Source organism: Dipodomys ordii, unplaced genomic scaffold, assembly GCF_000151885.1.
Source record: "Dipodomys ordii isolate 6190 unplaced genomic scaffold, Dord_2.0 Scaffold201, whole genome shotgun sequence".
Classification (NCBI taxonomy): domain Eukaryota; kingdom Metazoa; phylum Chordata; class Mammalia; order Rodentia; family Heteromyidae; genus Dipodomys; species Dipodomys ordii.
The window spans coordinates 609,812-633,362 of NW_012267417.1; the positions used below are offsets into that span (position 1 = coordinate 609,812).

At 40.6% G+C, this 23,551-nt stretch overlaps 1 protein-coding gene across 1 annotated transcript in view; it reads right to left on the reverse strand.

The window, feature by feature from the left end:
* Nucleotides 1-4,931: 4,931 nt before the first annotated feature.
* LOC105999793 (spermatogenesis-associated protein 31E1-like) overlaps nucleotides 4,932-23,551 on the reverse strand; it is a 34,766-nt gene continuing 16,146 nt past the window's right edge. Inside the window, exons 2-5 of the mRNA XM_013034918.1 lie at nucleotides 10,200-10,433; nucleotides 9,512-9,608; nucleotides 8,658-8,718; nucleotides 4,932-8,424 (exon numbers count right to left, since the gene is read on the reverse strand). Coding sequence (XP_012890372.1) covers nucleotides 4,932-8,424; nucleotides 8,658-8,718; nucleotides 9,512-9,608; nucleotides 10,200-10,433 — 3,885 coding nt within the window. The remainder of the gene's footprint in view (nucleotides 8,425-8,657; nucleotides 8,719-9,511; nucleotides 9,609-10,199; nucleotides 10,434-23,551) is intronic.

Sequence of the window (23,551 nt, forward strand, 5' to 3'; positions counted from 1 at the left end):
TACACAATATTAATCTACATAATTTGAAAGAATGTTTCATGCTTAGAGTTCAGCCCAGTGAAACCAACTGAGGCACCCAGCACAGGCCATTGGAGAGCAAGAGAAGACAAAGGGAGATGCACCTTTCCAGTGAGTGTAAGAAAACGCTGTAAGCCAGCACTGAGTGCACTCTTGAAGGGATGTTCAACAGACATACTAGAAAATAGCCCTGGCAGACCCAAAAGAGGCAGTTTTTTTTCTGTCACATCCAGAAACCACTCACTGCAGGAATGTTCTAGAATAGAACTAGCTCCATGGTCCTTACTTATACCTCCAGAGTGTAATGGATTCTTCCTAATCTACCAAAGGTTGGAGATACACAATCGCCCAGGAACTTCATATTGCTTGTGTGAAATCACAAACCAGCTCAGGCAGGAACACACATAAACACCGCTTCCAGAATACAGGGGATGAAAAGGAGACTGAACCATAATGGGGAAGAGATCTGTAATTGAACATTACACAGGAGGTGACACCAAGTTGCAGGCTTATAAGTGTTCTCAGAGCACAATTCACATCTGCAATAAAACTTCTCCCAAGGTGTGAGAACTCAAAAGATATGGCAGCCTGTGTTTGCACAAACTCTCTCTCTCTCTCTCTGTCTCTCTCTGTCTCTGTCTTTCTCTGTCTCTCTCTGTCTCTCTGTCTCTTTCTGTCCTCTCTCTGTCTCTGTCTCTCTGTCTCTATCTCTCCCTCTCTCTCTCTTCTGTCTCTTTGTCTCTCTCTCTCTTTCTGTCCTCTCTCTGTCTCTCTGTCTCTGTCTCTATCTCTGTCTCTCTCTCTCAAAATACTGGAGCACCAGTGAGGCGGTCCAACCTCTGGTTAGTGCAGATGATGCCCCTTGTGCCTCTGCATGCCTCTCAAATTCACTTGGCATCCTGATGCCCTGACCCGGCACAAGCTTGACCTCATGTCCAGGCTTAGATGATGCCTGAGCCCAGCATCTCTCCTTGGAGCTCAGCTTACCTGGGCTGGCTGAGCTCTTCATCTTCCTGCTGGCAGCTGCCTGCACCCTGGCATCCAGGAGCAGCACACCCCGGGTCTGTCTGTGTCTGAGGTTCCATGGCTGCCCACCTGTGGCTTTCTGAGTGGTAGTGGTAGTGCCAAGCACTGATCGGGGCCCACAGGGAATGGTGTCTGTTGTTCAGGTTCATGCTGTGCCTTGGTGCTGGATGGAGGTGGCTGTGCCCACTGTGCTGGACAAACCAACCAAGTGGCAAGTGGCAGTGCCACTGTGCTAGACAAACCAACCAAGGTTACACTGGCCCCAGGTACACTGGACTGTGGAAAGGGGCAGCCAATGTAGAGAGGGGCACCATCTGTGGGGCTGGAGGGAGACACCGGGTTCCAGCATAAGAACTGCTTTAAGGAGTCCAGTGCTGGGGTTCATACCTAGATACTCAGAAGCCTGAGATCTGAGGATTATGGTTCAAAGCCATGACTCTTATCTAGAATTAACTACCAGAAAACTGGAAGAGGCTCTGTGCTCAATGTGGTAGAGCACTAGCCTTGAGTGAAAGAGCGCAGGGATAGTGCCCAGGCCCTGAGGTCAAGCCCCATGAAAGACAAATGAAAAGAAAATTGCTTTAAGGGAATGAGTGGGTAGATGCATGTGAGAGGGAAATACTAGAAGAAATACATCCAGAGGTGCCTTCTGGAGGTCAATTGATTTTAAAATTGGACACTTCTCAAACCCCAGAAGTAGTATGTCTAAATGTAGGTTTCATTTCACTATGTCCCTACATCAAGAGCCACCATTGAGGCCGCTACTGTATGGCTGTCTTTACAGCCAGTCCTCCTCTTCAAATCTGTAACACTTTAGCTATCAGCTTACTAGAGAGAAGGTTCTGGCTCCATGGGACTGAGATAGGCCATGGTTTGGGGCTTGTATTTGCAGTACAGATTTGCACATGAAGACATGGGTCCCATACTCTGCACTACTTGCAATTGGTGTGGCTGAGACTCCTTAAATTTTCTTTCCTGAAATGTGGAGTAAGCACAAATATACTACATCTCTGACCTATGGAAAACATTCTGATAAATGTCAGGTGTTAACATTAGAGCAGTCAAGGTATGGTGAGCACAATCATGTCCCCTCTATGGGGCTAACTTTGGTTTTAGAAAGAGCAGAAAAGATTCTCCCTAGAGAAGTGATGGTTCAGGAGTCTACTATGGTGCTTCTCTTTGAAGTCCATCTATTGTGTTCCCCTTGATTCCTCTTGGGGTTCTGTCTCTCTCTCCAGCAGACTCCGGCCTGGCATGCTCTCATAAGTTCTACAGAGCAGAAGAGTACTACCTCTCAGCATTCCATCCTGGATACTAGGTTCAGATAATTCTTTTTTCTCTCCTTATTGCTATTAGCTTTAAATTTGTATGCTTTATTTGTTAAACGTTTTATAGACCCAAATGCATGCATATCATTTTAGAAATTGAGCTTTATTTTTCTCTGTATACCTGTAAGAAATGGTGTGGTACTTTGAAATAAATCACAGACATGTGGGTGGCTATGATTTGGGTTTGTGCTCCAGAAGTTCATGTGGTAATAAGAGAGAAGAATCAAAAAGAGGCACTGCCTTTTCAGCCATGGTTAATAAATAGATTTATTCTATTGATAAAGGTTCATGATTCAGAACCTCAGAAGTAATGCAATAGAAGGAAGTTCCCCCCCTCCCCAAACTGACCAATTTAAATTGATGCATGATGATCTCTTGTTTTTGTAGCTGGGACTTCGTCAATTTTTGATAATTTGTGAGCATGACCAATGAGTGTAAACCATGAGGATGCTAATCTGTAATACTAGATTTAATTTTATTAAACTTTTTTGTGCTGGTACTGGGGCTTGAGGTCAGGGCATTACGCTCATACTTGGCTTTTTTATTCCTTTTTTGTTGGTTGTGGGGCCTGAACTCTGGGCCTAGGCACTGTCCCTCAGCACTTCAGCTCAAGGCTAGAGCCACAGCACCAGTTCTGGGTTTTTCTGCTTATGTGGTGCTAAGGAATGGAACCAGGGCGTAATGCATGCAAGGCAAGCACTCTACCACTGAGCCACCTTCCCAGCCCCAGGCTTGGCTGGTCCTCTACCACTTGAGCCACAACTGTATTTCTGGCTTGTTTGTTTCTGAACTTGAGATAAATTCCACAGAAAAAACTCCTGTCTTGGGTAGGGAGAAACTATGAATAAAAGAGGATTACTGTACCATTAACTTATGTAAATGCAGTTATTGTTGTCTTCATTACATGCCATTCTCTTGAATATGGTGTGTCTGCTGTTTCCTACTGTCTGCCCTCTGTCCTTGACTGCTATTTCCTAGTCTCTGTCTTCTGTCCCTGCCTCTGCTCTGTCCATGCCTCTGCTCCTTCACACGGCAGGCTGGACAGTTCTGGAAGGTTCTGTCTTCTATTTTGATTAAATCTGAGCTCTCGTTGGAAGCTTTCTGAATTGCCTAGAGGGGTTCCATAGGGGATTCAAGGAGAAGAGTCCTGATTACTGTCCTCTGCTTGTAGGTGCCACAGATAAGGGTTTGTCATTTGTCTTATGAAATGTGTAGTAACCAGCTAATTGTGAGACTAAACCTAGAGTAGAATGTGGAAGGTAGATCGCTTTGGAGCCAGGGAAGCAAGCAGTGGCTTGGGGATGCCCAATCGTTTCCAGGGGAAAAGACTCCAAATCACCTATTGGATTTCAAAAAGGAATTGATAATTAGTGGAAAAACCAAGTCTAGGGTACTCAGGTTGTGATTCACCTCAGATGGATGGACCCAGCATCACTTTCAGAAGAGTAGGAACTTAAGAGGCTCAAGAAGCTGGCCTGAAATCTTCATCGAGGTTCTCCATGCTTCCACACCTCACCTGCCTAAAGACCAGCTTAAAAAGACCAGAAAATGTCAGCATTCAGAGAGATATTTCTCTATTATAGACAGTAATGTTGATTAAACAGATGCAGTGAGGGGCAAGTACTTCTGACTCTGGTGTGGTCAGTTCTGACTTCTGAGAGAACAATGAGGTACACCCACAGCAATCGCTAGAGACCCCCACTGAAACTCCTACATAACACTTCAGAGTCCTGAAAAGACTCCAGAGAGGCCTATACCAAAATTCTCAGAGCCCCCTAGCCACTTCACAGAGATCTTAACAGAGACCCCAGAGAAAATATCACAGATTAAATAATTTAAATAATGATTAAAATATGGTGAAATGTTAAGAAAATGCACTGATTGGTACTTGACATCTACTCTATAATTGTACATTAAGGATTCTTAATAATTGTAGGTGGTTGATTATTAATCAGACAACAGCATCATCTAGGTTGTCTGATGCCTCTGCACAAAAGTGCACAAAGTCTTCTCAAAAAGAAACAGGATGAAAGAAAGATTCAGCAAGATCCTGAATTCATTCATCCTGACAAATCCTAAAAGCTTTCTGTTGTCCTGAAGAGTACGTGCTTATGTGAGTGTGTGTGTGTGCATGCATGTGTGTGCGTGTGCGTGTGTGCATGTGTGTGTGTGTGTGTGTGTGTGTGTGTGGCATAAGGAGCAAAGAGAGAGAAATTTGGTGCAAGCGTTGGTCCTCAGAACCACTGTCCCATGCACCACCATACCTTCTAAAGAAGCTTCTAGGAAAACCACATGCTGACCTTCCTTCCACCCAAGCTGGCACAGAAAGATCATCTCTTTCATTTTAAAAATGAAACAAATTTATAGAAAAGTGGTACACATTTTATTTAAAGAAAAGCCATTAGTAAATTCAGGTCTTGCACATTTTAGAACACACAATAACCTTTTTCTCAACCATGAGCCATGATAAACATGCTCTAGTCAGATAGGACACATTTTTTTTTGGAACAGTCTGTTATTTAACTAGGAATGTGGTCTGAGATAATTACACCACATAGTCTACTTTGGCAGAAGCTGGCTGCAGACACGAGCTCTCTGGACATCTCTGACCCTGTCTGCAGCCCACTTGATCTTGATAGGGGGGTATCGTGGATCTTTGTGACCAGTCTGGTGACCATGACCCTTATTTCCTATCATTGAGCTTTCCTGGTAGTCACAGGAACCTGTCTGGTAGCTGAAATGTCTGTGCAGCAGTGTCTGAGGTTTTCCTTTATGCACCTCCGGTGGACCATCACCATGCTGAAGTCCCAGTTTGTCTACCACAATCTTCCCAACAGCCGTCATAAGTGTCTGGGCTTCTGTTGTTACACTGTGCATGAATGGTTTCCTCTGGGTAAGAACGGATGAACATTTGGCTTTTGGCAGGGGGTTATTCTGCCTTCTCTCTTTGGTACTAGCATTGGCAAAGTGCAGAAAATTCTGCACCCTTTTGTGGACATTACTTTCTGTAGAATTGTGTGCCTTCTGTGGGGAAGTTGGAAATGACTTTCTCCCAATGGCACCTTGTTCATTAACCTCAACAAGGGGGCTGAGCCCACAGGACTGGGAAGGCCTCACCACTGCCCGCCTTTCTTCGGGCAGTCCTGATGCAAGCTTCCTACAGCCCTGCCTTCCATCGGAGGCAGTGAACATTTTACTCTGATTCTTTCCTGTAACCTGAGCTCTAGAGCTCTTTGTTTCTGGCTGTTCCTGGCTGGGCCTCGTCCCCAGTTTGAGGCTACGCTTGATTTGAGGAGTTGATATTTTGCTGCCAGTCATGATCTGGGATGTAGAGCCAGAGGCCCAAGAAGGCAGGCTCACTTGGGTGGAGAGTTTGTCAGTATGGCCATGTTGAAAGATCCCAGCTTTCTGGTGCTGGAACTGTTTTTCTAATTTGAGTTCCACTTGTTTTTGAATCTCGCTAACTACCCAAGATTTCAGGTCTGTATATACTGGGTCTTGCAAAATAGACCTGCTAGATGGGGAGCAGCTTTTCTCGGTCTTAGGAGACCCTGAAATGTTTCCATTATTCATTATTTTGGAATTTTCTATTACACTGGCTCCCCCAGTTGGAGGAGGTGTCTCTTTGATCTCAACTGTCTCACTTGTCTCAGCTACTGAAAGCTGGGACATTCCTTTAATGTATGGAGATGTCCTGCTAAGGCAGGGCTCTTCGAAGGCTATGCTGCCACTCATCTCTCCTGGCTCATGCATAGACACTGCTAAGTTTGGACTTGGCTTAAGTCTTCCCTGTCCAGTCTCCAGAACAGGCCTGTTCTTTCTGGGGTACTGAACGTCTAGACTGTCCTGTCTAGATGGAGCAGCCTCTGCTGGCCCATGGATGTCACCAGATAGAGTACTGCTCTGAGTTTTTAGCAGCTCTGTAGGCTTATGGACAGAAAATGGATCTTGTACTGTGGGAGATAGCATTTTCTTAACCATCTTCTCCACTAGACCTTCCTGAAGATCTTCCTGGCTATTAGCCACCTTGGCAATGGAGCTCACCTGAGAGTCTGTGGAAGGTGGGGAGGAAATGGCAGGCTGTACCAAGGGCAAGGCTGGAGTCTCATGTAAGTTGAGAGTCCCTGGGTCACTGATCTGCATTTGTGGATCCCACTTGTGCCTCACCCGGTATCTCACAATATGCGTTTCTAGAATCAGGAGAGTTTGGGCATCCAGGAAGGAAAGCTCCTGGGAGGTGTTTGCGATGGCTGGCAAACACTTGTAGGATGATTGATTGGTGGATGTGACATGGGCATTGGGTTTGGGAGAGGCATGGCTAGCAGCGAGGCAGGACTGCCGCACACACACTGGGATCATGCCCTCCTTCATCTGGTTCAACTTCCTGCCCATGTGGAATGTCAGGACTTTTTCTACATGTTTCTTGTTTGAAGTATTAGGTAAATAACTGCTTGTCTGGTTCTGAGATGTTTTGGGGATGATACAGTCACCTTCTGAAAGGTTGGCCTTGCACCCCTTCACTAGGGTGCTTCCTGAACTCCAGGCTTGATCTTCAGACAGATCCCTTTCCTGATAATGCTCTACACCCTTGCTTGGGTCATTCAGTGCTACCATTGCTAGGTCTATCTTCTGCACACAGTTGCTGCCTTTACAAGGGATGGCAGAAGGCTGGGATGTCTGTGCTAAGAGTTCGTGCTTGCACTGTGCCTGGCGCTGACCGTTCACTGTCAGTTTGCCTGGAAGTTGCATCAAATCCTGGGATACTGTTTGTCTTAAGGAACAGCCATGCTGCTGTTCATCTCTAGTGGTTGTCTCTTTGTGCTCCTGGATGTTGGAGCTCATAGAATCACCAAAAAGGTTGGAGACCAACTTGTAAGTCTGGGAGTCCTTGCTGACCTGGGGAAGGTTGCCAGTGGGTGGGATAAGTGCTTCTGCTGTTGTTTGTAACTTAGAAGCTAATTCCTTCCTCCCATTTAATTGCTGCAAAGACCTGTCTAGATCTTGGTGCTCATTTAGAATGAATGGTTGTTTCCTCTGTTGAAGTGGAGAGTAAGGTACATTCCTAATCTTGGATGGGGAAGGTGGCGGGTGATTTTGGATAGAGCATGGGAGGTGGGGCTCAGTGTGGATCTGAGATACTGTTGGTGGAATGTTTTGTGACCAACGTTCAGATTCATCCATATTTGGGCGCAGGGTCTCTGCCTGGGAAAGACGTGGAGCCTCTTTAGGTTGAGGCTCAGTTGAGCAAATGTAATTAAATGCAAAAGATAGACGTTGGACAGAGGATGACCTCGTTTGCTTCCAGGAAAGATGCATCAAGGACTCACTGTGCAGAGAGGGCAGGCCCCAGAAAAGCTGGGTGCCATCCTGCCGTAAGTGATTAGCAGATATCCCGGATAAAATGAGCTGCTGGGGACGAGCAAGCTGTTCTGGTTTTCCTTTTGTGTTGCAAAAGGATTGTGGGGTAGCAGTGTCTTGCTCACTGTCCAGTGAGCTTAGTATATTCCTCAGAGATTTCTCCTCCTTGTCTTCTCCCTCCTTTTCCCTCCCCTGACAAACATCCAGTGTGGGTTTATTACTGATCTCTGTCTCCAACAGCTCCTGGATGTCAAGGTTGGTAGCAGGTGGGGTGGTACCAGGTGGGGTTTCCATCAAATCACAAGGAGAAAAACCCAGGATTGGATCAGGCATGGAAGGAGGGCAGGCCACAGGTTGAGAAGAAACTGGGCTAGAAGAATGTATAGGTGGGGATATACTGTCTCCAAGAAGATTCAAAGTCTCTGGAGGCTGAAACACACTCTGGGATGTGTGTGACCCCAGAGAACCTGAGGAAGAGATCAGCACTGTTGACAAGGGAACGTCTAAAGGCTCTAGGCAGTCAGTTGAAGGAGCAGGGGAGGCCACTGGGAACACAGTGTTGGTAAAACTATCCTCCTCAGTCTGCCAGGATGACTGATGATCTGCAGAACATTCTGAATCAAGCATTTCACCCAGGCCATTTCCTCCTAAGATATCATGAAAGCTGCTGCTGTCATGGAGCTTTCCTATGTAGCTGTAGGAGACAGGAGGCATAGACTGCAATCAGCAAGACAGGCTCCGATTGAAGGAGAAGAAGAGCAAGCATGGGTACCTGCTGTTCATACCTAAGTTCTACAAAGCCCTTACTACCCTGCGTCCTGAGTGTTCAGTAATACCCCAGACTAACTTGAAGTCTTCCCCAGCCCCGTGGCAACCCCATTCACTAGAGTAGAAATTCAGGCAAAGGGACAGGTGGAAAATCCTTACCTAGTTAGAAGTGTAATCAGGTCATAAATCTCTTCCAGCTGCTCCCGGGAACAACTTCGATCTAGAAACAGAGCCAGGAGTTATGGCAGACAAGGAAGGGACCAGGGTTCTTACAGGTGGCCAAATGAAATGTCTCTTTGCAAGAGACTGTTGGAATCTGAAACTAGACATGGTAAATCAAGCATGTAGCCCTACCTGGGAGGCAAGAGATTAGAGAATTCTGGTTCAAGGCCAGCCTAGCCAAAAGAAGTTTGTAAGTGGTGTCTGTTATCCTGATATGTCATTTCCAGACACAGGGAAGCACAAGTAGGAGAAACTCAGGCTAGACAGGCTTCCATGTCAGGTGAAACTATCTCAAAAGTATGTAATGCAGAAAGGCCCTGAAGGCAGGCATGATTGAAATGGCAGTTTGCCTAGTAAAAACAAGAAAGAAAAATGGATTGCAAGCCTCTGTCCACAGCCACAGTGCTAGGAAGGCAAAGCAGAGGGGCAGCACTTGGTTCCTTGTATGTCAAGCTCTCCCAATCTCCAGGACCTTCAGAACCTGCTGTAGGGGAAGAAGAACTTGTCCCCTGGGTATTAGGAAACTGAAAATCAGTTCACGTTGTGCCTTAAAGTCCCACCTCTGAATCAAGGCAGTATTATTCTCCAGTCTCCAGCCACCCTCCCTAGGCTCCATCCAACCATGGCCCACTGCAGCTTCATTCCAAACACAGGACTTGAGAAGTGTCCCCATGTCTGATGTCTACTGTAGGAGCCTCTCTCGAAGGGCACTGCCTTTACTTCTTCCAAAACCTGGCTCTTGTCAGAAACCAGCAATCTCCTCTCCCATTAGGAGGAAGGAAGGAGCCTACCTTTCATGGTGCTGCTCTTCCTCCGGCTCTTGATATGACCTCTCTTCTCCACATGACACTGAGAGACAAAGACAGAGACTTGGATCCTCTCCTCACCCTAGACATGCCACAGATATTCACACTTCCTGAACAATATTACATTCTGCTTTCCCTGTTTCCTTCTCTTATTTTCAGTGCAGGTGAAATTGATTTCTGCCTGTCTTCCTGAACAACACATTGGAATGTCTATGTAAAGTTAAGACTCCCCATGCACACCCTCAGTGCTCAGGGCCACATCTCTGCAGGTACCTCATAGCCACCAGTTTGACCTTTGCTTCTGAGGCCAGAGTTTACTCCAGCTTCTGACCAAAGCCTCTCAAGGACTCAGCACAGCCCTTATACCAACCTATCCTTGGGTAATGATGTGGCCTTCAGCCATTTGCCTTGACAAGGAGACAACTGAGCCAGTGCTCAAGTAGCCAGTGATTAGGATCCTAGTCCTTGGTCAGCAACAAGTAAAGTTTGGCTTTACTCTTGCACTTTCTGGCACTTGCTGACCACTATACAGGTGGATGGAGAGCTCAGTAGATGACCTCATGCCTACTGTAACCCTGCCCTGTCCCAGCAGTGCTGCTTGATTTGCAAAAGGGGAGGTGACAGTTTAAAAAAAAACGGTTATTTTTGCTGTGTCTGGCTCGAGGGCTCTTACCTTCCTGGGCTTTTTCCGTGTCTCAGGTGGAGGTAACGGTGGGTTACTCGGTATGTAAAGGGTTATTAGGTAGAAGAGCCCCAGTCCACACAGAAAGGCAAGGATCAAATCCATTGCCGCTGTGGTGATGCTGGGGCTCAGCCATGGGGTATTGTCGCTCTTCAGATTAAAGAGAAAGTTCTCCATCATCTGAATAGCACTGTCGCTCTTGAGCAACTGAGCTCTGGGAGTTGCCTTCAGGAGCAGGCAGTGATGCTCACTGTTGCATCACAGACTCAATCACCTGTGATGTGGCCTCCTCATCACAAAGGGATTCTGAGAGAGGGAAGGGCGGGGGAAGGAGAGGCTGCACCCCTCTACCCTGCCTCCACAGTAGCACATCCTTCACTCTTCTGGGCCTTGTAGATCCCCACATCCAATTCCACTTGCCCAATCTTTCAGACGGATGTCAGTCCATTCACCGTGCTTTCCCCTTGAACTCTAGCACTGCCCAAATCATTTCATCCTTTGGAGAATCTTGGTTTGAGCCGACCAATGTCACTAATTTTCAAAGTCTGGACCTCTCCTAGGGATGTTAGTTACTTTGTAGAGAGGTATTTAAGATATGTATTCAAATGTTTTTTTCTTTCATGCGATTGCTTCTAACACATAAGATGATTTCTTTGTTGCTTTGTATGACCCTCCCCCATGGTATAACCCCTGCTTTCACTGTATTTGATGTTGTTGTTATTTGTGGAGGGGAAGGGAATAAACATTTAAATAGGGATACAGGTGGACCCATTGCAACAATAAGACGTACAAGTCATTATGTCGAAAACGGACTTTACAACTTTGGTGGGGGGGGAGGGTGGGAAGGGGAAACAAAAGAGGAGGCTACAATGCTTGATATGAAATGTATTATCTTGCTCATGTAATTGTAACCCCTCTGTACAGTATTTTCACAATAATAAATAAATAAATAAGAACAAAAAAGAATCTCCTCCACCCATGTAATTTTCTTCGACGACAAGGTTTCATTTTTATTAATATGGAAAGTGAACTTATTTTATACATACTCAATTTTAAACATTTAATTGGTGTTTTCAGTGTTTAGAAACACCAAAATGGTTTAAAGTATTCTTGTTTATTTTTTCTTATTCTTATTTGTAAACAAAAGTATCTACTACTTTGTTATTTGAAAATTTGAACAGAATATAAGAAATTAAATAATTGTGCCAGTTACATTTATACTTCTGAATTAACAAATTTGTACAAAGCTTTACTGACATGCTTTTCACACATTTAATGAACCAGATATGTCTTTCAAACAAAAGCAAGCGTTTCCTGTTCCTTATTATTTTTTATGCTGGTTCTAGAGGCTTGAACTCAGGGACGAAGTGCTGTTCCTGAGCTGCTTTGTTTGCTCAAGGCTATCACTGTACAACTTGATCCACAGTGCCACTTCTAGCTATTTCTGTGAGGTTTATTGGAGATGAGTCCCATGGACGGAGGGGAAGCAAGAGAAAATGTGGGAGGAGGTAACACTTTTCCAAAAGAACTTTACTTATGTAACTGTAACACCTTTGTCCATCACCTTTACAATTAAAAAAGAAAAACGTGTCTCACAGATTTTCCTACCCAGGCTGGCTTTGGGCCATGTTCCTTAGATCACAGCCTTGTAGGTAGCTAGGATTATTGGCATAAGCCACCAGCACCTAGCTTACTTGCTTGCTGCTTCCTTCTTTTCTTTCTTGTACTGAGATTTGAACCTGGACCTTCTGCTTCCTAGATGGGTGGCTTATTATTAAAATAAACCTCCACCTCATTTTACACTATTTTTTTTCTGGTGCCAGTTCTGAAAGTCTCAAGAGGTTTTTATTTGAACATTAGTAGAAATTCACTTTTAATTTAGTTCTATGTAAGTCAAAACAAGGTGTAATTGTGAAGAAGTAAACACTTTTTTGTAAACTTTAATTATTACAAAGAAGAAAAGACATCTACTACCTAATGGGTGTACATTTAAATCCAATGTTTGCCACATTTTCTTTTTTTTTCTTTTCTTTTTCAATTGTGAAAATACCATACAGAGGAGTTACAATTACATGGGCAAGATAATGAGCACATTTCTTATCAAGCATTGTTGCCTCCTCTTTTGTTTCCCCTTCTATCCCTTCCCATCTCCCCCTCCCCTGGCCTGTCTCCCTCCGCCCCCAGGAACGCCAAAGTTGTAAAGTTCGTTTTTCACCATAACGACTTGTACATATCCTTGTTGCAATAGGTCCACCTGTATCCTTATTTAAACAATTTGTTTTTTCCCTTCCCCTCCACAAATTATACCAACATCAAATACAGTGAAAGCAGGGGTTATATCGTGGGGGAGGGACATACAAAGCAACAACGAAATATCTTATAAATATGTTAGAAACAATCACATGAAAGAAAAAACATTTGAATACTTATCTTGGGGTTCATTTTGCCTAACATCAACTTATCTCATCTTTTCTGGTTGTCTCAGACATATACTAATTATTGCAAATAAGGGAAACCATGGGGCCTGTGTTTCTTCGGGCCTGGCTTACTTCACTTAATATAATTTTTTCCAAGTCTTTCCATTTCCTAACAAATGGGGCCATGTCATTCTTTCTGATGGAGGCAGAGAATTCCATTGTATATGTGTATATATATATATATATATATATATATATATATATATATATACCACATTTTTTTGATCCATTCATCTACTGAGGGGCATCTGGGTTGGTTCCATATCTTAGCTATGGTAAATAATGATGCAATAAACATAGTTGTGCTGGTAGCTTTAGTGTGACCTTGTTTGTGATCATTTGGGTAAACGCCCAAAAGTGGGATTGCTGGCTCATAGGGGAGCTCTATGTGGAGTCTTTTGAGGAACCTCCATACTGCTTTCCAAAGTGGTTGAACAAGTTTACACTCCCACCAACAATGCAGTAAGGTTCCCTTCTGTCCACATCCCCTCCAGCATCTGTTGTTATTAGAGTTCTTGATTATAGCCATTCTAACTGGGGTGAGGTGGTATCTCAATGTTGTTTTGATTTGCATTTCTTTTATGGCTAAGGGGGTTGAGCATTTCTTCATGTGTCTATTGATCATCCTTTCCTCTTCAGAGAAGTTTCTCTTTAAGTCTTTAGCCCACTTATTTATTGGGCAGTTGTTTCTTTGAGGATTTGTTGTTGGGGGATTTAATTTTTTTAGTTCCAAGTATATTTTAGATATGAGACACTTGCCCGTTGTATGGCTAGTGAAGATCTTCTCCCAGTCTGTGGGCTTTCTAATGATTTTCCTAGCTATGTCCTTTGCCATGCAGAAGCTCTGTAATTGCATGCAATCCCATTTGTGCAATCTTTCTTTGATTTGTTGTGTTTCTGGGTCTCTATTAAGAAAATTTTGGCCTGTGCCAAGGAGACCTAGGGTTTCTCCTATTCCATCCTGTAATGTTTTCAGAGTGTCTTTTTAACTCTGAGGTCTTTGATGCATTTGGAGTTGATTCTGGTGCAGGGTGATATATAAGGATCTAGCTTTAGTTTTCTACAAGTGATTAACCAATTTTGGCAGCACCATTGACTGAAGAGGCTGTCTTTCTTCCATTCTATTTTTTTAGCTCCTTTATCAAAGATTATATGGCTATAGGTCTGTGGGTTCATTTCTGGGTTTTCAATTCTATTCCATTGGTCCTGAGGTCTGTTCTTGTGCCAGTACCAAACTGTTTTCATTACTATGGCTTTGTAGTAGAGTTTGAAATTTGGTATTGATATTTCTCCAGCACCATTCTTTCTGTTAAGGATCATTTTTTGCTATTCGGGGTCTTTTATTGTTCCATATGAACTTTTGGATTGCCTCTTCTATTTCCTTGAAGAATGAGGTTGGAATATTGATAGGTATAGCATTGAATTTGTAGATAGCCTTGGGAAGTATTGCCATTTTCATGATGTTGATCCTTCCAATCCAGGAGCATAGGAGGTTTTTCCACTTTCTAAGTTTTGTTTTGCTTTCCTTTTTCAGGTTTTTAAAGTTTTCATCTTAGAGGTCCTTCACTTCTTTGGTTAAGTTAAATCCTAGGTATTTTTTTTTTGTTGGGCTATTACGAATGGAGTTGCTTTCCTAATTTCAGCCACGCTTTTCTCATTGTTCGTTTGCCACATTTTCTCATGCTGCTTCTATAATTGTTTTAAATGCAACTTTTTTTTGTTTTGTCCAGGGTCATGTGCAGTGTAGGTGAGTGGACCACACTGAGTTACAACCCCACATCAGTGTTGGAATATTTTAAAATTCTTATTTCATTATTATTTGTTCTTTATTAGTAATTTGCAACTAGAGAATAAGCACAAATGATAATAGTATGGCTGTTTGTCCTGTTGCCTCTGTAAAAACTGCTTAGTAATAAGAAAACCAAAAATAACAAACCCAGAATCTTCTAAATTAATGAAGTAACCAATTAATTAATTACTAATTAGTATATACTGGATTTTATCTACTCAGTTACCACAGGTAAGATATGACCATTTAATGACAGTAGGTTTATGCCCAGGGCTTTCAGCCTCTTTGCAGTAAAAAAGAAAAAAAAATGCTGAACGAATGATCACACTAGCTAAACTGTTTTATGTCTATCAATATGATATTACTTTAGCAAAATGGCTTCTACATACTTGCTATTTTCCTCTTAAGAATCAGCAACTAGTCTCAAATTCAGCTCTTAAAAAAATAATCTGTAGTGAGTAGTAGTAGAACACATGGTTAGCAATCTATGGTGATTAGTGGTAGGACACATGCTCAGCTTGTCCAAGGTCCTGAGTTCAATCTCCAACAACACAAAGATAGGGAAAGAAGGAAGGAAAGAAAAAATTAATGAAGAAGGAAGGAAGGAAGGAAGGAAGGAAGGAAGGAAGGGAGGGAGGTAGGAAAAGAGGGAGGGAGGAAGAGAGGGAGGGAGGGAGACAGGAAGACAGGAAGGAAGATAGGAAAGAAGGAAGAAAGGAAGAAAGAAAAAGAAAGAAAGAAAGAACAAAAGAAAGAAGTTTTCTTCCTTTGTCATGTGAAGTTTATGAATTTTTTTATTAGAAGCAATTATTTTATTTCTCCCTCAACAGACTGTCTACCATTTATCTGTTATGCATAAGTGGCCATCCTGTTAGTACTGATAGCTACAAGCTCTCTCCTCTCCCAACACTTACTTACACTGCCTTTTAGCACATGGCCAGGTTTATCCATTATAGAAAATTTGCAAAAAGAGAATGTGTAGAGCCTTATCATTTTACAGTATTTATCTTCCAAAGTAACCCAAAGACACACTTCTGTCTCCCTCAGTCAGAGACCAAAGCCTGACTTCTAGTGGCAGATTTGGAATTACTCATCATATGTTCTTCCTCCCATAAAAGGATGTGCTCTCTGTGTGTTCTATCTGGATCAGTGTTTGTTCACACACTGTGCTTTGGGGTGATTCCCAGGTCTAACTTTAGAGAAAGTGACGCTAAGATTTTGAGGTCTATACATTCAACCCTATTTTATCATTAATACTAATATCTGTTGCTTTCTTTTCTAATTCCATTTAAATATTTAGAACTTACAAGGGTGAAAAAAGGTTGATCTCCTGAGGAACCATCACAAGTTTGATACTGTAGCATCTCATCAAATAAAATTTCTCTGTGCCCCTTTGCAGATCTCTCTTCCTCACATTCTCTGCTTCTCACACAATAGTCATCTGGTTGCTGTTATGTTGAACATTTTTGTTGTTCTCTCAACTTACCCTTGTCACTTTTCTTCTTCAAATTATGGTTGCAGAGACCCTAGGGATTAGGCTCTCCATGCAGTTCCATTCTGGGAGTGATGATGGACAATCCCATAGCATCAGAGGGCAGAAGGAAGATTTGCGTCATATGCATCTGTCCTGGCTTTATGCTTTTCTGTAAGTTGTGACATTCATTGATAAATAAGTACACATATTGAGACTCTTTCCCTAGGATTTTTTTAAATCTTTAAGTCATTGTGCAACAATTCACATCACAAGGTCTGTTTGATCAATTCCATTTTCCCAATTCATATTGTTTTGAAAATTAACTACTAACAATACATGATTTTTACATGGTATATAAAACAAAATTTTTTATTATATTTTGTATTGTGTACAAAATATAAATGTATATATAAATGTATATAAATATATATGTAATTTATATAAATTATTTTTTGTGTATAAAACAAATATAAATGTATATAAAACAAAAACGTATATAAAACAAAACAAAAAATAGCAAGGCAATCCGTAGGCAGGAACTTACTGTACAGGTCTACTTGCATAATGAGTTTTAAAGGCTTTCTGTCATGAGCTGAAACAACCAGGGACAAGATAACAGTGGACACCAGACCATGGATTGAGGTTTGGCATGGCAGGAGCCTCAAGTCTTCCACCAGCTTCAAGGGGTCCTGGGTCTATTTTACAAGGTATTCATTGAGTAGGGAACAGGTGCATCCATAGAAAGTGAAGTCACAGTTTCCTTGAAGTCACGAGCACCAGTAATGCAATACAATCTTAATCCTTAAAGTCACAAGCACCAGTCATGTGGTATAATTTAACTCAAGTGAGAAATAAGTCCTTTATCTTAAGAAGCAGGTGCAAGCAGCAAATGACTGACAGTTAGCATAGATTTTTGTCTGTCCCCATATTCCCAGAAAGTTTGGCCTACACCTGGGTAGAAATGCGAAGGTCCTTCAATCCAGGACTGATCCACCTTTTCAGGAAACTCTCAGCATTCTGAGAATTCATGTTGGTAGGAGGCATTCCATCCTCCCAATTCTTTTGGGTCTCACAGCTTGGCTTTTGGGGACTCTCACAGCTTTCTTTAGATATGGAACACTTAAGTTTGTCTTATACTTCATTGAGTAACACAAGCCACATGGAGCATGGTAAATTCTGTTCAGCAGGAAAATGTAGTCCTGCCTTAGGAAGGGCAATGACAACCTTCCAACAAAAACATTTTTTACAAAGTAGCTGCCACTATTTGTGCAAGATATCAATTAATTTTTAGCATTTTACTATTAAAACATTTTACCAGTTATTTCTAAGATATTCTTTATCAAATCAAGCAAAGCTATATATTTCTTCTTTATTATGGCTTTTATCACAAACCAAAATTTACTTTGATCTAATATTATTTATATCTGTCAATGCTCTTATAATCTTGTCTACTAAGAATTGAACATAATAAATCATACTCATATCATAATTACCTAATAAAAAGAGGTTGCATTACTCAAAATAGTAAATGATACTTGATCATTTGTTGTTTTCTGTAAGCATACTATTATCAATTGTTAGATTATTATACCAAGAATCATTTCATTAACTTCCTTCTTATATGAATGATAATATTACTAACAAAAAAACCCAATTATGTATTGTCAAAATGGTTAAATGCATAGGAAACTTACACAAAATTCTTTCTTGTTGTAATGATTATGTAATTGTGGTGGGGAACACAAGATTGAGTTAAGCTGATGGATTGCTAAATCACATAGAACTAAGGTTTTAGTAAGTTAATGACATTGTCTCAGTGTGCTCTATAATCCAGACAGTCTTCCTTAAATTAGTATTATTTCCTACTTATACTATTATGATTAGGAGATATTTATTTTCATAAACTCTTAATGACAGAAATATATTTATCTAGACCATTTTGACATTCTGTGTAGCACCAGCCCACTACTGAAAAACAGTGCACATTTAAAATATGTATTTCAATAATACATAATATATGTTAAAATATGGAGCAATTTTTCTGTGTATGTTTGTTCTGGTCCTGAGACTACATCTCAGAGCCTGGTGCTGTCCCTGAGTTATTTTGCTTAAGTCAAATGCTCTACCACTTGAGCCACATTTCCACTTCTGATTTTTTTTGATGGTTAATTGGAGATAAGATAATTTCCCATTAGAGGAGTATCATAATTTTACATAAATCCACACAGTGCAAATTATACATGCACCCAGATTGTATGGTAGAGCTATTGCTCATGGACTGCAGACAATTTTATTGTATGGGTAAGATAAATATATCTGTGGTTAGACATGTCTAAAAATACAAAGAGCATAGTAAAAAGAGGCCATAAAGGTAAACAATGCCATACAGATTAGTGTACTTACCATGACCAAAGATTGCAGAACTGGGACTTATTCTGAATCAGTCAGTGATGAGTGATGTGAAAATTCTGGCATGCAGAAATTTGACAGGCCATAGTTACAAAATTCATTCTGTCATGATACCTGCCATATGGAGGGAGACTGTTAGATTCTGCAACTCCGTAATTCTTCGTTGATCCTCTACTTCAAATTTACAAATTACATAGGTTGGGGTGAAGGGATGGAGAAAGAGAAAGGAAAAAAAACATAATCCTGGGAGATTTTTAGGGCCAATATATGAGGACAGTGTATTCAGCCAACATTTCATTAACCACAACATTTCATTGGTCAGAAGTAATCATAACTTGTCTGCCTAATGCTAGGCAGCAGGAAAAAGCAGATTTGTTATGTCCTTAATATGTAAAGTAAGGCTTCGTGATAATGAACACTTTTTCCTTGCCACCAGTAACTTTGTGTTTTTTTGATAGGAATTATCCTCTTCATGGTGAAGAGTTCAATATGTGAAGCAGAAGAATCATTGGCCTGGTACTAGACATCACTTCCAAGGTAAAGTCAAGGCACTTAACAAATTGATACAATCTTTATCTTGTCATCTTCTGATCTTGACCTCTAACTTCAGCAAACCCGTTAAAAAGTCATTGGACACCTGTTGTAACAAATATGCATGATCTTCCCTGTTATTAACATCTATTGCCTTCACACCCTACATGAGACCCTATGCTGACTATTTAAACAAATACAATCAAGTAAATAATGAATTAGGGAATTTCTATAGTTTTTTGTATGTTTTTATTGTAAAAATACTGTATAGAGGGGTTACAGTTACACGAGCAAGGTAATGAGTACATTTCCTATGGGGCATTATTGCCTTCTCCTTTGTTTTTCCCCTACCACCCCTTCCCTCCCAACTCCACAACGGCTCCTTCCCCCAACCACTCCAGCCAAAGTTGCAAAGTTCGTACAGTGGGTCAACCTGTATCCCTATTTAAGCATTTTGTTTTTTCCCTTCCCCTCCCCGCATTAGAGAAGTGTATATACAAGATGCAGGGCACCGACATCAAATTCAGTGAAAACAGGGGTTATACCATGGGGGAGGAACGTACAAAGCAACAAAAAAAATCACATACATTTTAAATACACTAGAAACAACAGCAAGAAAGAAAAAAATATTGCTGTCCCTATCTTGGGGTTTATTTCACTTAACATCATCTTATATGGTCATATGGAATCCAGGGAGGCCACAAAGGGAATGTTAAATGGAACCCATCAGAAAGAAAGGGAGTCCAATAAGAAACCATAACCAATCAACTAAGAGATTTGAGAATAAACATTGAAAACCAAATTAAGGAAGTAAAGAAGTCCATACAAGATCTAAAACAAAGCTCCAACAAAAAATTTGAAGCCATCAAAGCCAACCAATTAGAAGGAAAGGAAATAAAAAGTAGAAAGTCTTGACAGTAGGTTAGGCCATGCAGAAGATCGAATCTCTGGAATTGAAGACAGCCTAGATATTATAGAGAAAGAACATACAACTATCCAAGAAAAATCCAAGAAATATGATAGATCTATTCAGCATTTAGAAGACACCATCAGAAGGCCTAATCTGAGGATAATGGGTGTAGAGGAGCACCTAGAGACAGAAGTTAATGATCTAAGAAATTTATTTAACAGGATCCCAGCAGAGAACTTCCCAAACATGCAAAAAGATAGGCCTATTCAAATACAAGAAGCTTTTAGAACCCCAAATAGACCAGAACAGAACAGGACATCCGACCATCACATTATAATCCACACAGGATCAGTTCAGACCAAGGAAAGGATCCTTACAGCTGTCAAGGAGAAAAGATTTATAGTTTTTAAGACTTTTTGTTGTACAAAGTGAACTTCATTGTTTTCTTTCCCCTTCTATCAATCTCCTGTAAACCTCTTCAAATATATTGTCTCCTATAAGCAGGATCAAGAACTCAGCAAAAAATCAGTTAAAGCAAGTAATATATAACTAACATATTTTTATGTTTAATACATATGAAAGTGTACATTAACATCTAAATGCAGGCCATAAGCACCAGTGGGTGTTTATCATTACTTATCCTTTGTAATTTATGATGTGTGCTCTACCTACAGCTTACTATGATTATCTGCTCAATAGCTACCTCTTTCCCATTTGATAAGTACTTTGCTTCCTCTTGTGATCACTCCATCCCAAGTGAATTGGATGATTGTCTACCTTGCTAGTAAGTGGCATTAGATGTATAACCTGTTCCTCAACAATCATAGATGATAGAGTGTCTTTGTAATAAATTTTTGCTCTTTAAATCAATTTACAGAAAGGGGTTGAGTGCAACTGTTTCTTTTCTGCCTTTGGGAAATAGCTTGTAAATGTGAGGTCTCTCTACTGTTGTAAATATTTTGATATATAAATGATGTTCACCAATAAAATAGTGGATAAAATGGAGGAAATGATATAGAATGACTTAATTAAGCTGTTATCTTTCAAATATCTCAGGAGCTTTGCTACCTTAGAACTTCAGCCCAGCAGAAATGATGATTCTATTATTTTTATAAGCCATTAAAGTGTCTAGTACATACAGTTGAAACTATCTGAATTAAACTACCTTAACTCCTAGCTTGGGTTTTTTAAATCTTCAGCAAAATATTAAGAACACTCAAGGAAGTGGCGATGTGGCTCAAGCAGTAGAGTGCTCACCTTGAGCTGAAGAGCTGAGGGACAGCGCCCAGGCCCAGAGTTCAGGCCCACAACCAGACCACCCCCCCCCCAAAAAAAAAGAACACTCAATAAGACATTACGTGCCCAGAGTCCTTCAGATTGTTGTGATTTTTTCTGGTCTTTCATTAACATTTTAAAAATTTGAAAACTTTAATTTTTATAGATGTGACATCTTTTTCACAAAACATTTCATGAGCTTAATGCAATTTTTAACTAAAATAAATAACTTCAATAATAAGTAAAACCAAATTGGTTTAATTGTAGAAATTATATTACTAAACTCATAAGAGCAAGGATACATGAACTTTAGCCCCCTGGAAGCTTGGTGGAGAAGGGAAGGTGATTCTGATAGAATAGAGATCTGAAGGCTATGGATGAAGGCTGTTGTTGCATAGTGTTCAGTTAGCACCTAGAAACAGAGTTAAGTCATGTGTAATGACCAGTTTTGTCTTTCAGAAATGTTTAAAAAGTGACAATTTCATGGTGATCAGCCTAAAGAAACCTACAACACATATATAAATAAAATCTTATTTTGTAAATAAGGAAAATGTCACCATAAATACAAAATGCTGGGAGTGGAGGAAAAATTCCAGTGGTAGAGTTTCAGCCATAGGCAAAAAAGCTGAGCAAGAGTTCAAGGCCTTTAGTTCAAGTCCCAGTAAAGAGAAAAATAGAGAGACAGAGGGAAGAGAGAGGGAAAGAAATAAGGGAAGGAGGGAGGGGGGGAAAGGAGGAAGGAAAATTTCAAAATATTTGAATAACGTGCCAGAAACTGTGCCTGGTTCTTGGAAAGGAGAACATCTGAAGAGGAAGAGAAAAGGTTTATAATGTATCTTAAGCATTGTGTTACTGTATAATACTGACAGAATTGTAGCAATAACTACAGTCAAATATGTGTTTCCTGATGCACCTTTGACTAAAATATTGACTTTAGAAATAAAAAGCATTTTTATTTTGCTAAAAAAATTTGAATAATTATACATCCAAGAGAAGCAATAAAAACAAAACTGAGTGAATTTTTTAACTTACTCAACATCAAATTGATTTTATAGAACAGTCTCACAAAGGTTTAAAATAAAAAACCAGGAAACAGGGACTCAGAAGAGGTGGAATGGGTCAAAAGGAAAGGTGGAGAAGGGGGTGGAAATTCAGACAGAATATTATTTATAGCCTACAAATTTAAGAAAAGTGAGGGAAGGGGTGGATAAAGGCGGGATGGGTGAGAATGACGAAGGAGAGGATGTTGTCAAGATATGTTGTCCTCACAAACTGCTTTGCTAAATGGCAAGTCCTTTGTACTACTACTTAAAGATAATACTTTAAAAATTAAAAAAGAATTTAATACGGGCTTAATTTCTATGGAAATTAAAAATGAAAAGATAGAATGAAAGCAGGCAGAAAATGACAAAAGAGAATTTTCAATAACATTCCAATGTACCGATTAGAAAGCTGAAATTAAAATACATTAAATAGGCAAAAACTGAGTAAGTTCAGTGTCAAGAAGAAAGAGTGAATTTACTGCAGAGACAAACAAGGAGAAAAAACACAAAAAATAGTTAAGAGACACAAAATGTTATGCTTTAGTCTTTGTAGGCTGTTCATAATCTATGCTAACCATAAGTGTGACTAGTGACCATTTGAAATGGGGGTAGTATGGGATGACATGTGCTACAAATGATTCAGAACAGTCACTAGTGCTTGCTATATTAATTACATGTTGGTATATTTTTTAATATTTAGATTAAGATATATTAAAATCGACATCACCCATTTCTTTTTTTCATGCGGCTATCTAAATGGTTTGCATTATTTTATAGTTGACAATGTTGTTCTATATAGTACTTTTATATAAGTTCCCATAAATAATATAAGAGAAAAAAGTGGAGAAGCAATATTTGAAAAATGAATTAATGAGAAATTGGTATAATTGCAAAGATAGATATAAGCATATTAAAGTGGTATTACCAGGTAATATTTAACATTAGTTAAGTCATGCTTAAGAACTTTCCAGTGAAATTTGAATATCCTTGGGTATAAAGAGAATTATTATTTTTTGGGGGTCCAGTCGTGGGGCCTGAGCTCTGGGCCTGGGCACTGTCCCTCAGCTCTTCAGCTCAATGCTAGTGCACTACCACTTGCGCCATAGAACCACTTCCAGCTTTTTTTTCTGTTTATGTGGTGCTGAGAAATTGAACCCAGGGCCTCATACATGCAAGGCAAGCACTCTACCACTGACCCACCTTCCCAGCCCCAAAGAGAATTGTTTTAAAAGTAGAGGTTTGTACATGGCTGGTCGATGACAGTGAACTTGAATCTATTGATAGTACACTTTTCTGTAGGCCACAGAAAATGCATGGAGAAATACTTAAATTGGTGAGCAAAAATCACAATCCAGAAATTCTGAGCCAAACCAAACCATTGTTCAAAGATAAAGGAAAAAGGATATACAAGCACAATTTCCAGTGAATAACATTT